Source organism: Tachypleus tridentatus, chromosome 9 (genome assembly GCF_004210375.1).
Source record: "Tachypleus tridentatus isolate NWPU-2018 chromosome 9, ASM421037v1, whole genome shotgun sequence".
Lineage (NCBI taxonomy): Eukaryota > Metazoa > Arthropoda > Merostomata > Xiphosura > Limulidae > Tachypleus > Tachypleus tridentatus.
The window spans coordinates 139529434-139547870 of NC_134833.1; the positions used below are offsets into that span (position 1 = coordinate 139529434).

The 18437-nt window shown below is 37.1% G+C and overlaps 1 protein-coding gene across 1 annotated transcript in view; it reads right to left on the bottom strand.

Annotated features, from left to right (window-relative positions):
* LOC143226512 (glutamate--cysteine ligase catalytic subunit-like) overlaps positions 1-10880 on the bottom strand; it is a 65551-nt gene extending 54671 nt beyond the window's left edge. The window contains exon 1 of the mRNA XM_076457543.1: positions 10640-10880. Coding sequence (XP_076313658.1) covers positions 10640-10789 — 150 coding nt within the window. The 5' untranslated portion in view covers positions 10790-10880. The remainder of the gene's footprint in view (positions 1-10639) is intronic.
* Positions 10881-18437: the final 7557 nt, after the last annotated feature.

Sequence of the window (18437 nt, forward strand, 5' to 3'; positions counted from 1 at the left end):
GAAGTCGTTTTAAAATCTACCGTGTATAATTTCTCCATGTGTAACTACGAATTGCTATATCAGATAGATGATATGTTAGAGCGAGGGCCTGTCATGGCCAGGTGGTTAAGGCACTCGACTCGTAATCCGAGGGTCGCGGGTTCAAATCCCCGTCACACCAAATATGCCCGTCCTTTCAGCCGTGAGGGCATTATACAGTTACGGTCAATCCTACTATTCGTTGGTAAAAGAGTAGCCCAAGAGTTGGCGGTGGGTGGTAATGACAAGTTGTCTTACCTCTAGTCTTACGCTGTTGAATTAGGGACGGATAGTGCAGATAGCCCTCGTGTAGCTTTGCGCAAAATTAAAAACAGACCAAACCAGCCTAAAAATAAGTTTTCTTAGACTTTTACACCTTGAAGTGAAACTACCTTGAGTTAGAGGTCATATTACCCGCTTCAACAACCACCTTTTTCTTTCAGTATTACCGTATGTGGTTGCCACAGAGACTTACAAAGAATCTGCTATATTTATTAGTGAAAAATATTCGAAAGCATATTAGTATACTTGACTTACTATTCCCCCTTCTAACTTAGATGTATATACAATATGCTGTTTTACCTCCCCACCCCTCGTCAACTTAGTATTGCAAATTTATTTTGTGTTTTTTAGTGTGGTTGGCCTATCACAGCTTAGCAACATTAGCTTTTGCTAATTAAAATTAAGCGTCACCCGATTGCCTCTGTTTCGAATATGCGAGTATCACGAACATCGACTAATTTCATGTGTAACTATATAAATGAAGGTTTTTATATGAGAAGAGACAATCCAAGCAGATGCAAGGAAATCTAGAGTAGACAGTTATACCGATCAATCACTGACTGGTATTAAGTATAAAATTTAGTCAGAAAGAAGTTCACACTAAATATATCTAATAACATTTAAGTTAAAGATCTACATATATTTTGTAGATAGTTAAGACTATAGTTTCTTTCTGTTATTATTATTGAAACTAGTAATAGGATGAACATTATTAAAATGGAAGCATTTGTTGAACCACCGCACGAGTGGGAAAGGTTCTATTTGCAAACCAATATTTGCGATTCTTACAAATAAGTAAGTACGAGGTAGTATTTCCCAGGGGACGTCTGTTTGAGTTTCGCGCAAAGCTACAAGACAGCTATCTGCGCTAGCTGTCCCTAATTTAGCAATGAAAAACTAGGAAGGAAGCAACAAATAGTGGGATTGACCGTAACATAACACCCCCACGGCTGAAAGGACGAGCATGTTTGGTGTGACGATGATTCGAGCACGTGACTCTCACACCACGAGTCGAGTGCCCTAACCACATGACCATAACGGGCCCTTCCAAGTAATAAAGAAATGCTTCTAATAAACCAAGAAGAAACCAGAGTAATTCACAAAATTGTAAAAAAAAATATATATTATTTCAGTTGTGATGAATATTGAACGCTTATTTAAAAAACACAGAAGCAAAACTGATAAAACGTGTCACGATTTCGAAATTTATTTAATGAGAAAATAAATTTGGTCAAACTTATATAAACTATAATACAGAAAGAATACTTTGAGAGTCTTTGGTTGTTAGATTTAATAAAAAGAAATAGTGAATCATTAAATAATTTATTCGGCATTGTTTTTAAAACCTTTTATTTTGAATGTGGAGAATTGTATCAAAGAAAATAAATTTCTTGTGAATCAGTTATTTATAACAGAAGAACAAATAATCTTGGAGTCACCATCATCGTGGTAGGTATTTAGGTTTTGAACCAGAGGTACGCAAGTTGTTCTTTCTCTTCGCCCCGTTCGCGGTTTATTTTATTTTAAAGTTTTAGGATTAATGTATTCTAGGTTGTTTTCATTTCTTTTCTTGTCTGAAGGAAGGAGAAGAGGCGAGCGGTAATAGCATGGAAGATTTTATATCAACGGTGTTGTTCTGGTCTGGCTCGCCGAAACGAAGGTTGAACAGGTAGAATACAGATGCACGCGCACACGCCCCTCTCTTGGACGGCCGCGTACCGTCTCACGAAGGGACTGTGGGCGATTCATTTTATTAGACATGGAATACAACAAATTGTTTTTACAGAAATTGATTGACTGACAAAGGAAAGGAATGAGGTAAGTGAGCACAGTGTGGATTTAACGCACAGAGAAAGGAAACGTACATATAAACAGGTACAAGTACACTTAATCCCTAATTCGAGAAGATTTCTGGGAAGAGATGTTGGAAAGAAGACTGAAAGGCGGCTTCTGTTAAAATTATCAGTAGATAAATGCTAGGGGTCGAGTATAGTGGAGCGTACGAAAGCAAAGGTCAAGCCGGTGGTCGATGAACAGGTATGATGCGTGTCAAAATGGCTTGTTTATGCGACTTTGGTACGGTGAGGTGTGTTTGCGCTGGGGAGAGTGAGAAAAGTTCTGAAGTTGTGTAGCGAGATTATTTCAGTTCTCTGTTTTGTTATAGCAGACTCTGGCTCGATTAACGAGTTTGTTCTCTTGTTTTTAGTTGTTTTTTTCGGCAACATGCTGGGGTGTAGTTGGGTTGGCTGTTCTGATCGCTTTGCGTAGATTCTAGTCTAGTGTATAGGTTTTGTAATATGTTAAAAGTTACTGTATTATGGTATTTTCGATAAATGGACATATGTGCATCTTGTAGATTAACGTGAGGAAGTAGTAGTAGTATAGTTTCACGTATTCTCTTATTCGTTCTGAGGTAATTACTTTTTTGTGTGGCTATTTTGGGTGTGTTGTTTTGGCATATGTGTTCCATCGTGCTTGTTTAATTTCTCGCAAAGCTACTCGAAGGCTATCTGCGCTAGCAGTCCCTAATTTAGCAGTGCAATACTAAAGCAAAGGCAGTTAGTCATCACCACCCACCGCCAACTCTTAGGCTACTCTTTTACCAATGAATAGTGGGATTGACTGTCACTTTATAACGCCTCCACAGCTGAAAGGGTGAGCATGTTTGGTGTGACGAGGATTCGAACCCGCAACCCTCGGATTACGAGTCGAGCGCCGTAACCACCTGGCTATGCCGGGCCTAGTTTAGTTAAAAGTTGCTCCCAGAAATTTAATGTTTTTTTCAGAACTTGATATGGACGTTGTAGAGATTAAGTGAAGGGTTTTGCATTTTAGAGTTTTTCCTTTTGAGGGTTTTCCTTAATATAATTGCTTGTTTTTTGAGCGAGTTCAGGAGAACTCGCCAGGTGGCGCAACAAGTGGTAACATCGTTGAGAAGCAATTGCTTTCTGTCCTAAACTAGATGGGGTCATGTGACATGCCCCAAAGGACTACGTTGTTCGCGTACATGGATGAGTTATTGAATGAAGAATATTGATGGCGTTGACAAACAGCATGTATAAAAGCGTGCTCGAGATGTCCCTGAACTTAGTATGAGGGACATGAATGTTTCCTTATTTATTTTGGCGACCTGTCCTGCTAGTAAGGAAGTCGGATATCCAGCGAATAACGATTTTCGGAATGTTATAGTACGTTAGTTTGTCATGTTATTACACGCTGTCAAACACTTCCTTGATATCTAGAAATGTAGCTACTATTACGTGGTTCTTACTGAACTCTCAGTAAACAGTTTCAGTCAGTCTAAGTTGTCTGTTTGCATTCTATTCGTCTGTTAACATTTTGTTTCTAATTGGTGAAGGAGCCATGGTAGGATTATATTTTCAGTAATTTACCAAGACAGTTTAGTTGGCTAACTAGTCTGTAGTTCACAGCATCGCTCGAGAACAGCGTTTTGTTTGGGAAGAGGTGACTGTTAATGTGGCTGTGGGACAGCACGCAGAGGCCATCCCTAATATAGTAGTGCAAGACTAGAAGGAAGGCAGCTAGTCATCACCACCAGCCGCCAGCTCTTGGTTACTCTTTTATCAGCGAATAGTGGTATTGATCGTCAGTCACATTATAACGCCCCAACGGTTGAAAGGGCGATCATGTTTGGTATGACGAGAATTCGAACCCGTGACCTTGAGATTACGTGTCGAGTGCCCTAACCACCTGGAAATGCTGGGCCTCCTAGTTGTAAAGACTGAAGATATAATCTTTGCATTTTGATCCGACTTGTTTCTGTACTTTTATGACAATTCCTCTGCCCATGTATTTTATATATTAATTTTTAATTATCTTATCACTCCCCAGTGGCACAGTGGTATGTCTGCGGACTTACACACTAAAAACTGGTATGTCTGCGGACTTAGACACTAAAAACCGGGTTTCGATACCCGTGGTGGGCGGAGCACAGATAGCCCATTGAGTAGCTTTGTGCTTAATTCTAAACAAACAAAAATTATCTTATCGAACGCTTGACTAACACTAGATCAATTATTAGCTGTGTACTTTCAACTCGATGTTTAGATACACGTTCAAATTAACACCATCCATACCAAGTGTAGCTATAGGTTAATTAAAATTAGTTTTGTTTTTGAGTTAGGTAAAGTTTGCTTGAAAAAAACAAACTGCAAGAAAGATTAGGTATAATTGGATCATGGAAGGGTTAAAAAGGAGAAGTAGCCATTACTGTGCCAAGTTTTAATTACTTAATATGAATAGCAACACGTGTTGTTTATTAGTTAATGGTAAATGACTTGATAACTCAAGGCTACACAATGAGCTATCTATACTCTGTTCACCTCGGGGTATTGAACCCTGGATTTTATAATTAATTCCATAAAATTACCACTGAAATAATGGGACATCAATGGTAAATATAGGTTTGGACAGTGCAAGTTACATTCATTGTACTAAAATTATATATAACAGACCAGTGCTGTTATAATACAAGTTATGCCGAAATATCTAGCAATGAAAGATCAAAAATTTAAGTTTCTAAAATTCAGGTTTAGGTAAAGCAAAACCAAAACCACAGAAGATAAATTACATAAGGAATTCAGTAATTTTATTAATGGTATAATAACTAGTTTTTAAATTTAGGAAGAGCCTTGAATAAAATGCCCGATCAACCCAGAGGTAAGTCTGCGGACTTATAGCGCTAGAACCTGTGTTTCAATACCTGTGGTGGGCAGAACACAGATAATATCATTATGCATCTTTGTGCTTAACTACAAAAAAAAATTGATCAAATTTAACCTTCTTAAAAATATACGAAAAATAGAATAAGAATTTTATATTGGTTTAACTCGTACGTATTAAGCAGAAAGTGTTTAAAACAAAAAAATAAACGTAATGAAGTGGAAGTTACTTCTAGAGTACCCTGGACTCAGTACTCAGTACTTTCTACTTCGTCTAAATTAGTTCTGTGAAATTAGACGTGGAAACAACTAGTGTTTCAGCTCATTCGACAATTACTTATAATCAATTATTTAAACTTTATAAAGAAGTGGTTTAATCAAACTTTGTTTAAATGTAAAGTAAACCTATGATATTTTAATTAGAACAATTAGTATAATTGATTAAAATTAAAATCCAATATATTATAGCAATTGTAGATACGAGTTTTTATACAGTAAAAATATTAAGACACAAGCCGAGTGTCCGACATTATTCACTTTTCTTTTGAATATTATTTCTAAATGAACGTTTTATATAAGTATGCTCTCCACAACTTTACTATGATCTAGAGCCCGAATTTCTAGCATTTCACGAAGATAACCTTTATTTATGTATATTTGGTCATCTGCTATAAACAGTTAAGAAAGCACTTCAGGTGGACATGCCGTCACTCCATGATACAAAAAGAGGCGGGTGATGTTAAAAGTGACAACGTCATTAGTTCCGAGTTCTTCCATGCTGTGGCGTGTCGCTAGAGGCGCATTACTAGAGTAAAGAATGCTTTTGTTCCCATAACAGGCACCCATGACTTAGGTACGTCTCATAATGTCTAATGAATTAATTAAGTTGTGCTAAAAAATGCTTAACAGTAATTAGATCATTTCTTTTTATAATAAAATTTATTAAAAATAACACTTCAGACTAATTAATTCATTTTGAAAAGGATCATACAATAATTAAAACTTAACGAATGAAGTATTTTCAATTACACGAAATATTTCATGTAATCTTATCACAACATGCATTTCACCAGACACAGAGTACATGTCTAGAATTAAATGGATATCATGTAATAATGGAAATATACTTTTACTAATTTGACTTTATACAATATCGTTTATATGACGTTTCGTATGCAGTAAAACTTTTACTGATTTGTAATAAAATAATTTACACGTTACTCCATTTTACAAAGGTCTAAAACCAACAATACGATAATAAATATTTAAATATTTTCTGTCTTAAAAGAACTATTTTAATCTGATGCACACAGTACACGTCTATAGGTTGAAAGTGTCCTAAAAAGGGTATTATCATATAGTAATTAATTCATACTTTACGCGGTATTTTACATCAACAATAAAATATTTCATATACAATAACACTTCTACTAACTTGTAACAACAATAATTTGTACATGTTTTACAAAGCAGGACTTTAAAATCACTGTTTTTAATGTACGATTTTATAAAAATCGTCTTACAGTATATTTGTTAAGTCATCTAGATTTAATTATGTTAGAATCATTATTTTGCGTACTTTATCACCTCTATTAAAATAAATGATTGACTTATTTCATCCATTTCAGATATAACCGTTGATCATCTCTAAATGTACGCAAACTTTGTGAAAGTATGGAATATATTTCCAAACTGTTCATAACTTCTAGATAGTTAGGTGGTTAAGGTACTCGACTCGTGATCCAAAGGTCGTGGATTTATGTCCCTGTCATACTTAACATGTTTGCCCTTTCTGTCGTGAGGGCGTTATAAATGTGTAGTAATGTAATAGGTAGTAATGGTCCAGAGGGTAACAAAACAAAGTTTAATTATTAATAGATGTATACTGTTCGAAAAAGGAAAAAAAAAGTAAATAAGTTTTATATTTTTGTGGTTTAGTTACGTTAGAGAAAATAAATATACCTATGAAGTTGAAATGTATTTAAGCGGTCTTATGAATTACAGAAAGTGAGATTTTGAGATAAGTGTTTTTAATTTTAAAACAAATTACTTTGCACGCGAGCTATTCAAAACGAATACTCAATACATTCATGGACAAATCTTTATTATATTAGAAATATTCCATTAAAAGTGATCTTCTTGCATATTAAAAGACTTGTAATGTTAAAACGAAATACTGACAAATTGTGAAAATATACATGCCAGTTTGTAACAAAACATCAGTTACTATAATAATTTTATATTTAAATATTCATGTTTCGAAGTTACTAAATATAATTAATTAGGCTGTAATTATAATACACAATATATTTATTAATGAACTCTACATATGCAGATTTTACTTTAATTATTGAGATTTAAAAGTTATTTATGACAGCGCGTGTTTCTTACAGCAAAGCCACATCGGGCTATTTGTTGAGTCTACCAAAGGGTATCGAACCCCTGATTGTAACAAGCATTGTTAATCCGTAAACTAATGGTTAAATTATACATCATGAATTAGTTTAACAAGTCTGATATGATGAAACAGTATTTATATAAACGTGATGTAAAATAGTTATGTATGTAAAATCACATAACAAGCACACTGAAACATTTGTGAACAAAACTTAAAAATATACTAATATGGTATTTAAGAGAATTTAGTTTATAAACTACCGACATTCAACTTGCTGTAATACCTGCCATGTATACTTGTTCAATAGGTTACCATAAAATGAAATAAAGGATCAGTAGGTTAAAGTTTCTTTATTGTAGAAACTATACAAAACATTTCAAAACTAAACTGGCTGACCTGCAGCTTAAACCTCGTTATGTAAGTAAATTAAGTGTTGCATATACACAGGGTTTCTGTCTATCATTACAGAATAAACTTTGCAACTACGACAAACCACATGTCCACTATGCACCAATTCTGACAATTTGTTTTGATACAAAACCACTTATAATCTTATATTTTACGTATCATTACAGAAAGCCTAATGCATGTTCACAATACCTGATGATTCAATAGGAAATTTTCTACTTCTAGGTCACTACTTCCTGTTTTTGATCTAGAACTCCAAAAAGGTGTTATTATTTAGGCAGGTATAGTAATAATACTCTTCCATCTTACAATTTGGACCATTTTTACCGATGGTTGAAGCCTTTTGACAGAATAATAATAGATATTTACAAGTAAATATAACTGATATGTTTTATATTAAAAACCAAAAAGGTGACAAGTAGAGACGAGAAACATTTACAGTAGGGAGGCAGCCAATCAGCGCGAGGTGGCAACGTTACTACTGGCAGCCGCATGCTAAGCTTTCCCATGTTGTGTAGGATGTGGGGGACGACACAGAAATACAGTGTTCTCCTATAACTGTCAACAGCAACACAGGACAAACTACAGATGTCAAAAATACAAGGACATAAAAAAGACACAACTAAGAAACAAACGGAATACCAAGAAAAACACCCTTGTTACCAAACAGCTGAACATTCAAACCAAGCATACGTTAGCATAGGCAGTTAAAACCTATACTCAAACTCATGATACAATAGAAAAAGAACACACAAGCATTTAAACATAGTAACACGAAACAATAAGTCAAATGACAAAAGGAGCTAAACAATACCGAAACTTTCAAACCCAAGATGGCATTCTTACACCAGTAATTAAAAGAGCTATTGAACACCATTACTACCACACGTTATCTTAACCTTTAAACAGCAGCCATCATCAATTGATGGTGTTATTTACAACATTTCCCTGCTGTTTAAGGGTTAAAATAGCCATTGAACACCATTCCTACCACACATCATTCAGTTACTCACACTTCAACACAGAACACAAATACACAGCAGACACATACCAAGGAAGACACAACCTGGTAACACAACCTGGACAGAGCCCTGAAAAGGAAAGTAACAAACAAACTGTTGGTTATCCAAGCCACCTTACTTAAGACTAGATTTAGAATGTTTAACAACCAACAGTTCAGAAAGGAAGAGGGGGTCCATTCAAAACCCGGTCCTCATAGGTCGACTAAATCTCCGGTTGATTGAGCAGAAGTCGTAGATAGAACCTGATTCTCTCGTATCCTCGCAAAGATCTAGATCCAACTACAGACAGACGGCAGGAAACTCAAACCATTATGTCACGTCGCCATGTCTTTTACTTAAATCTTAGAAATTCATCCTTAAACTGCTAGTTCAAAGGGAATTCAGTTTGTCGATGCAAACAGCAACTATCATCAGTTCTTGGACAATTAAAATAAGGGGTTTAAACACCAGTAACAACCTAAAAGTGTAGAGCAATTTTTTTGTTCGCTAACGGGACGCAAGACTTAGGTCCTTTAATCCACAATGTAATATACTAAACCTGTAGACGCCCGAACCTGTCTTAAAACAATCTGCATATCTTACGTCTACACATTAGGGCACATGTAGCTCCTAAATTAAGGTAAGTCTGTTTTCTAAGTAATATAATTTTGAGAAAATGTTACGCTTATCCAACTAAAACAACTGAACATTCTTTGCATAGGTTTGAATAACTAACTGATTTATTAGCTACAGGTGCAAAAACTATTTTCCTGAACCATACCTCACTCACATCTCACTACTCAGTTTTTATTGTTTTTTTTAAAGGCTACACAACTATACAACATAATCACTAGCATAACTAAGCCTCAAATGGACCAGGAAATAAAAATGATAGTCTTACCCTAATTTAGTAAACAAAAACTTTTTACTTTTATCATAATATTGTTGCCCAAATTCCTATGTTTAACAATCTTATCCTCATGACTCCTGGCTGCCCGAGTGGTCGTAACACCTGTTCTCCCATATGTATGTATGTATATTTATGTTGCAGTAATTTAGATAACTACCAATAAGCTGAGACGTTTTAAAATTATGTTCATTTAATCTACATCTTACACATAGAGCACCGTGCTTATATTTTACATTTTGCTCAGTTTGCTCGTATTCATCTCATTCTCGCAGGACGTTTAATTTCTTACCGGAGGTCAAGGCTAAACGTTTCTCTTGTCTCGCCACTTAGCTACAGGGTGGCCCGTAAGTCCCTACCCATCCATATGTTATTATGTTATAGTCAATCATGCATGTATTTTTTTTTTCAGAGAAATATGGGTGTTCTAAACCCATTTACACTTAAAGAGCGTATTGTGACAAGCGCAAGAATACTGGTGACAGTACACTGATACACTGTATACATAAGATATATGGATGGGTAGGGACTTACGGGCCACCCTATAAACTTTGCAATGGTACTGAAATAACTATGTACACAAAAGAATCATGACATCCCTGGTTCCTAAAATTAAAAGGAAACTTGTGATAACTGGAATGTTTAATAGGAGCAAAATAACTATTCATATAATTTTAAGTATTTAGTAATTTCAGTATTTTTTTAATAAACAAAACATCTTACCTTCTACTGGTATTAGTGTTCCAGGTCCACGCGATCGTAGTGCTCATATTTACAGTTAGAAGTATCAAAATCGAGAATAATACAGCATGTATTTATATGTACAGTACAACGTTCGCAAGAAGTATATTCAGAAATGAAACAGGATGAGAGTTAATGGAAAAGGAGGATATACCTGTTAAACTTCAGTAACAACGTTAATGATTTTAACTACCAAACTTACCTCGTCTCCCCACTTAAAAGGATCGTCTTCTCTATCTTTATGCTGCTTATATTGATATAAGAATTGTCGAAGAGCGATGTGTCGTACTTCATCCACATGCTTACGAGATACTGACCAACTAAAAGGCTGTAACTCTTCAACCAACCTCATCTTATCCGTCTTTCCCTCGATGTGATGCTGTTACTTAAGTGCTACGTACGGTCATCAACTCGCTTCGAGTTACAATCCCTAAAGCGCCTTTCCTGAGAACGTTTTTCTAATAGTGAGATGAGCACGTGACCACTATATCGTTGTTCTGCGAGAAGTGTCCTCTATTCTCGCGTACAATCGACGCGTCATTTTCTCTCACAAAACATTATTTCTCAATAAAACCAGTGAAAAGTATTAAGGTCTCAAAGTCATGTTTCTCAAGTATATTAAAACCAATGCTGTGCATCCTTGGTTCTCATGCAAGAACAAAAACTCTCCGTTGAAAAAAATAGTCCCTTTCATAATGCCAGCGTATAATAGTTTGAAATAATCGTTTTGTTTTAGTACAGAAAACCTCGAAATGAAATCAAAGTAAAAAAAAAAAACAAACAGATTTATTAGAGAATTTCCTGTTCGTTTAATACTAAACCTTAAAAATCTTAAGCAGAGTACACATAGCCCGTCGTGTAACTTTGTACTTATTTACAAACAAAAATAATACAACTCAATTTGTTAAATTGTCCTTAATTGTTATTCGAGGCGTGTTATACATTTCGTGCAAATCAGAAAAAAAAAAGTCGTACCTAAGACATCCAACGCAAAGATTCAATTTCGATTCCTCTCGATGTGCAGAGTACAGATAGCCCATTGTGTGGCTTTCGTTAAAAGCCAGCAAACAGATCATTCATCTTTGTGGTTTGTCTGTATTTTGTACTGTGAACATTAAGTCCTTCTAAGTGAAAAATAGATTCAAAATAATTAAAAATATTAGTTTCTGACTTTAAAAGTTAAACTATAAAACAGCAGAAATTCAATTTACAAAACCAGTCAAACAGAGTAATAAAAATGTAAACCGTAAAGAGTAGAAGTTACATTTCGAGACTTTAAGACAAACTCTAAGTAGTCTAGTCTTAATACAGTGTTTCTTCCGATACCGAGTGCTAGATACTAGGGACTAAAAGCAAGTCAAAGAATAACGGTCACATCAAACATGCTCGCCCTTTCAGCCGTGGGGCGTCATAATGTGACGTTCAATCCAACTTTCCGTTGGTAAAAGAGTAACCCAAGAGTTGGCGGTGGATGGTGATGACTAGCTGCCTTCCCTCTAGTCTTACACTGCTAAATTAGGGATGGCTAGCACAGATAGCCCTCGAGTAGCTTTGCGCGAAATTCAAAACAAACCAAAACAAACCTTCAAAGAAAAGGAAAAGTGTATATGGTGCAATCCTAATGTGCAAAATGCATTTACATTTGCAGACTTTGATTTTTTTTCTTTCTCTCATTCTTTCCTTTCTTCCACCCACCCACGCTTTGCCCCAGAGTTTTCAAAATCAAACATTTAACATTTCAGATTTTATTAGTAGATGGGCAAAAATAATACTAAGTATCGTTTACAATTATGACTGCTAGCGTCGTTTATACTTAGAACATGAAAACTTACCCATTTCAACGTTGCTTCGTGTCACGGTTTTTGTAATCGTAGCAAAGAATCTATAGGTGTTAAGTCCATGTTACACGTAGTGTTTTCTATCTGTCTGTCTATGCATACATTAAATCTCTTTGTTGTTGTTTTTGTTAAATTTTAACTGTTTTATTTCAGTAAACTTGAACACTAAAAACTAAATTTCGATAAATCATGGTGGGCACAGCAGTGATAGCCACTTGTAATGCTTTGCTTTTACCTACAAGCAAACAAACAAGTAAAACCCTGGCGTAACTATTTATAACTAATTTTTAGGCAGTATAATAAACCGTGCTTTGCATATGAAGTTTGTTTATTTGTTTGGTTTGTTTTGTTTTTGAATTTCGCACAAAGCTACTCGAGGGCTATCTGTGCTAGCCGTCCCTAATTTAGCAGTGTAAGACTAGAGAAAAGGCCGGTAGTCATCACCACCCACCGCCAACTCTTGGGCTACTCTTTTACCAATGAATAGTAGGATTGACTGTCACATTATAACGCCCCCACGGCTGAAAGGGCGAGCATGTTTGGCGCGAAGGGGATGCAAACCCGCGACCCTCAGATTATGAGTCGCACGCCTTAACACACTTGGCCTATTTGTTTGGAGTTAAGCACAAAGATACACAATGGGCTATCTGAGATTTGCCCACCACGGGTATCGAAAACCGGTTTATTGCGTTGTAAGACCATAAACGTTTAGCTGTGCCACTGGGGAGGCTTTTTTATGAAAACTATTAAGTTTGTTTGTTTGTAATTAAGCGCAAAGCTACACAATCGCCTATCTTTGCTCTGTCCACCACAGGTATTGAAACCCGGATTTCAGCACTGTAAGTCCACAGACATACCGCTGTGCCACTGGGAGGCAAGACTGTGAAGGAATCAGTATTCTTAAGCCTTTTCTCTAATTTATTTATATTAAAAACTATTCTTATTTGTTACTTTCAAGACAAACTGTTTAATTGCAAAATCAAATGTGACCTGGACTTTATTCTTCAGAGCTGCGTACCAGACGGTTTAAAGTTCGAAACCGCAGAAGAGGCTCCACACTCTTTGATAATGAGTAGTCGTGCACTCGGCGAGTTCTGTTGATCAATTGTTCTCCCTTTGGTCAGCTGTTCGGAGTTGGATAGAGTTATGCCCGAACCCTAAAAATTCTGACCTGGTCGCGTAGCCCATGTGTGGCATAGCTTACCGTTCAGATAAAAAAAAACAAATTACCTTTTTTTTTCTTGTTAACGTCCAGTTTTTATACGCAATTAATTACGTGTATAAACTATATAGTGAAGTACTAAATAATTAATTTGTTTTTATAATATTTGCAACGAAAAAAAGACAGAGGGAAAATATTAATCTGTAAACTAAAAAAAAAATAATCGCAAACGAAACTTTTTCCGTCTTTTTTCTCTTCTGTTTGCGTCGCCTTTTCTGTTTCCATATTGTTGAACCTTACAAAAGAAAAAAGGTATTCAGCTCCTATAGACTTGAACACAGATATATGTATTATATAAAGGAATACGAGGAGAGGTTATCTTGTTACCATGTAACACTGTACTCTTTTTATCGTCATTCGTATGTCTATATAAATAATCTCTAAGGCAAACGGTGTCATGACAGCCCAGTAGAGATGATAGCCTCAAATGATAGAAATAGCCGAGAAATGAAGACCAAAAATCAATTTTTTCTCACACTGTCATCTATATTCTGTTATCTTACGTATAAATAACATATTAACCTACAAGAGAGTGATATTGATGGATCAAGGTCTATTTATCACTTTATCGTATCTTGGTTGCTTCACGGTCTTCGTGTTTTGGGTTAAACCTGTTTTCTGTGTAGTTCGGTGTAGAAATCAGTACCGAGTTTCTTTGTATTTTGCTCAAAGCTACACGAAAACTATCTACGCGTAATCGACATTAACTTCTGCCTGATAAACTAGAGGGAATGCAGACAGATCACATCACCCGTCGCCAGTTCTTGGGCTACTTTTATCATATTGGGTGTGAGTGGGCTTTCACCTTTTCTCTCAGAATGCAACTACTACCCAAAAATGTTGAGAATGATTTATTATTAAGTTTGTTTTTAATGCTAGTTCTAAGTCTTGAGTAACTGTACACTGAGAGACCCCAGAAATACAATATAACACGTACATATTAACCATTTCTTGCTCTATTTAATCATATTCAAAGTGTTAAGAATTAAAAGCTCCTCAGCAATTATTAAAATTGTTGAAACTATGTAATATGACCGTACTGAGATTGTTTCACTTATATAATATTTTCTAGAATTATTGAAAGCGACAACATTTCGTAAATTCGTATTTTATAATAACAGAAATAAGTGCCTGTTTGCCTGTTTTATTAAGCTGTACTTCTCTTCCTGAAGGTCAGTATCACCAACCCAGCGTTTTCATGATAACTAAGAAATGACGAGCTGGTTTATTTTGAAGTTTGCGCAAAGCTACACGAGGATTATCTGCGCTAGCTGTCTCTAACTTAGCAGTGTAAGATGAGGGGGAAAACAGGTAGTCATCACCACCCACCGCCAACTCTTGAGCTACTATTTTACCAACGAACAGTGGGATTGACCGTCACATTATAACGTCCCCATGGCTGAAAGGGCGAGCATGTTTGGAGCGAAGGGGATTCGAACCCGCGACCGTCAGATTATGAGTCGAGTGCCTTATTCTTATTAAATTATAATGCTCCCACGGCTGAAAGAGCGAATATGTTTGGTGTGACTGGGATTCGAACCCGCGACGCTCGGATTACGAGTTGAGTGCCTTAACCGCCTGGCCATGCCTGACTCTAATGCTGAGAAAATGACGGATGCTGCTGTATCGACAGTTTCATATTAGCTGTGTACACAGCTGTTTGATATAAAGTTTCCTCTTTCGAATCCCCTCGGTGTGGATTCCTGTACGCGGTGAGGGGACCTCCCAGGGAAGGTTCTGTTCTTTCAGTTTACCTCCTCTGGGATCTAAACATCCACCCACATGTTTGCCGTGTGTGGTGACCCGTGAAGTGGAGGAGAGGGTCCTGGCGTTTGAGGGGTCCAACTCTAACACACTACTTTGGCCTTGAATTCCTAAAGACAGGCGGCCTTGAGGAAGCCACCCTAAGGCCAATCTGCTGGTTCACTTGGGCTAGGGTCAACCAAGTACTAGTGTTAGATGTTCTCAACAGGTGTTGTGGACATTGTATCTGATGTTGGTGTTTGGGTATAGTACTTACAAAACCCTGGCAATGCTGCAGTGTTTGTTTGTTTTTTTTGCACTGTTGTGCGTCCTCTCGTAGGGCTCCATAGTGGGAGGGGTCAGTGGGCACTGAAATATAGCTTCTTTAATATGGATACCTCTCTTTCTAACAAAATAAATGAAAATAAAAGAACTGAAAAAACAGATCATTGGAAAACGACCACGCATGGACGACTGTTGTACAGTCAATATTACAGCCAGATTCTACACCTCGATTCTTTATTCCTTATCTAAGAAATCCTTAGGGCAGATATCTCCATTTTTCATTCAGAAGGGATTAGACGGACTTGCTGGCTCCCCAAAGTCAGTAAAGAAGTTGTGTTCTGGTGGAAACATCTTCACCATAGCATACCAAATTTCTCTTCAAATCAAAAGCTATTGGGGATATACCCATTGATGTTACTCCCCATGCGACTCTGAATTCATCCAGAGGAGTTATAGTTGAGAGGGATTTAAAGAACATTCCCGAGTCGGAAGTCTTCGCTGGTTTTTCCAGCCAAGGCGTCACTACGGTATGCTTAATCTCCACCTGTAAAAACGGGATCATAGACCCTACCAATGTTCTGATATTAACGTTTACATCACTTCGTCTTCCTGACACAATCAAAGCAGGTTATCTGAACTGCAAGGTATAGCCTTACATTCCTAACCCTCTCAGATGTTTCCAGTGTCAGCTGTTTGGTCACTCAAAAACATCATGCCGTGGTTCTTTGGTATGTGATCATTGTGGCGGTAAAAGCTACGACGCTTACAAATGCAACCTGGAACTACACTGTGTTAACTGTAATGGCTCACACCCCTTTCACTCTATTTCTTGCCCTAAATGGGTAGAAGAGAAAGAGGTGCAACGCTTAAAGACTGTTAGTAATATTACCTACTCAGAGGCTAGGAAATCATTGTCCCCAATTCTATCTCAGAAATATGCTGCTGCACTCCATTCCATTACGACAGTGGGGATGCAGACAGATCTTTCCATGCCTCCAACAGAGTCGTTTGCAAAACATCTTAAGTATCTTGTGTCCTCCATAATTAAAAAGTTTGATGCATCTATGTTTACTTCCATCTCTGTCCCTACCACTCCTGCCAGTGAGTGCACAGTTTCACTTCCTTCAGGTTCAAATGTTTCCTCTGGTTCATCCTCTTCTGCAGCCCCGAAAAGTAAATCTACCATTCGTTCACGCCCTCAATCACTGGAATCTTTGTCCACAGACAGAGACCTGCCTACCCAACCCAGGGTAGGATCCATGGAACTTGATAGATCTTCGTCCAATAAAGAAAAAAACGTGGTCGCAAACAGAAGATCTCCTCGCACATTCTCCTCCACATAGGTAACAATGGCCACTCTGATCCAGTGGAACTGTCGAGGTGTTTGATCAAATTTAAATGGCATTAAGGATCTGATTGATTCTTACCATCTCGTGTGCCTCTCCTTACAGGAAAAGTTTTTTATACCTGCTGATACAGACACCCTTCGACAATTTTCCTTGTATAGAAACGACAGGTCATGTGGTAAACAAGTGCATAATGGGGTGGCATTGGTGGTTGATCAGCATGTGCCTACCCTGTCCTTGTCACTTGATACACACTTGGAGGCTGTAGCCATCTGTGTTTCCTCGGGTCGTACCATCACTATTTGTTCTCTCTACCTGTCACCTGGAGAGACCTGTGATGTATCAGACCTTGATGCTCTCATTGAACAATTGCTGTCTCCCCTTTTAACCCTGGAGGACTTTAATCTACATCATTCCCTCTGGGGAAGTGCTGATATTGATAGGAAGGGTCGCTCCGTAGAGCGTATGCTCTCTGATCACAACCTTTCTCTTTTCAATGCTGGTTCTTCTACTTAATTTCATGCACCTAGTCAGTCTTTTTTGCTATAGATCTTTCTGTCTGCTTTCATTTTTCACTTACTTTTCTTGGAGAGTCAACAGTAATCCACGGGGCAGTAATCATTTACCTATCATTTTAAGAGAGACTGGCCGTGGTCGATGTTATCCGACCTGCATGCTTCGATGGAAGTTGGACCAGACTAACTGGTCTTCTTTCATCACTCTCTCAGAACTTTATCTTGCCATCGTGTGTAAGCCATCGATAGATAACTTTGTGGCAGCAGTAACTGACTGTATTCCTAAAACCTCGACACGTTTCCCACAGTATTGTCGTCCATGGTGGAATCCTGCCTGCCACATGACAAGAAACCTCAAAAATGGGCGTGGGATACCTTTCATAGATATCCCACACATTTAAACCACTTACATTTCAGCAGGTCCGTGCACATGTTCGGCAAGTCAGATGTCAAAGCCAGAATGAATCTTGGATTAAATAAACCTCTAGCATTTCTTCTACCACTAGTTTCAAAGTCAAATGGGACAAAATTCGAAAGGTTGGTGCCCAGTATACTCCTGTGCCCTTTCAATCTTGTTCTCTGATGGCCAGGAAGTTTCTGATACCCAGCTCATTGCTAAACTCTCGGCAAAAGCTTTTATTTTGCATCTAGCTCTTCTGCTTCATCCCCATCTTCTTATCCATCAAAACACGGACAGAACGATCGCCTCTTTCCTTTCAGGCTGTAATTCCTTTTTTTTTTAAACGTGAGAAGGATCCCAATATTTCTTTGAACTATTTCATAACAAAATAAAGTAAAATAAACTGTGAATGACTGCTTGAAAGAGCACAAAAATTAGAAAGTCCCTTATACTTGGGTTATCATGTTGCGCTGTAAGTCGAGCTTTGAAGGTTCTAGTCACTACATGTTGATAAATACGTTTCATGTTTACGTGTGAAAGTTAAAGTCAAACTCCTCTTGATCACAGAAACAAATAAAACCCGATTCTTCCTGATTACAGACACAAAATAAAACCAAGTTCTTTCTGATTACGGACACAAAATAAAACCCG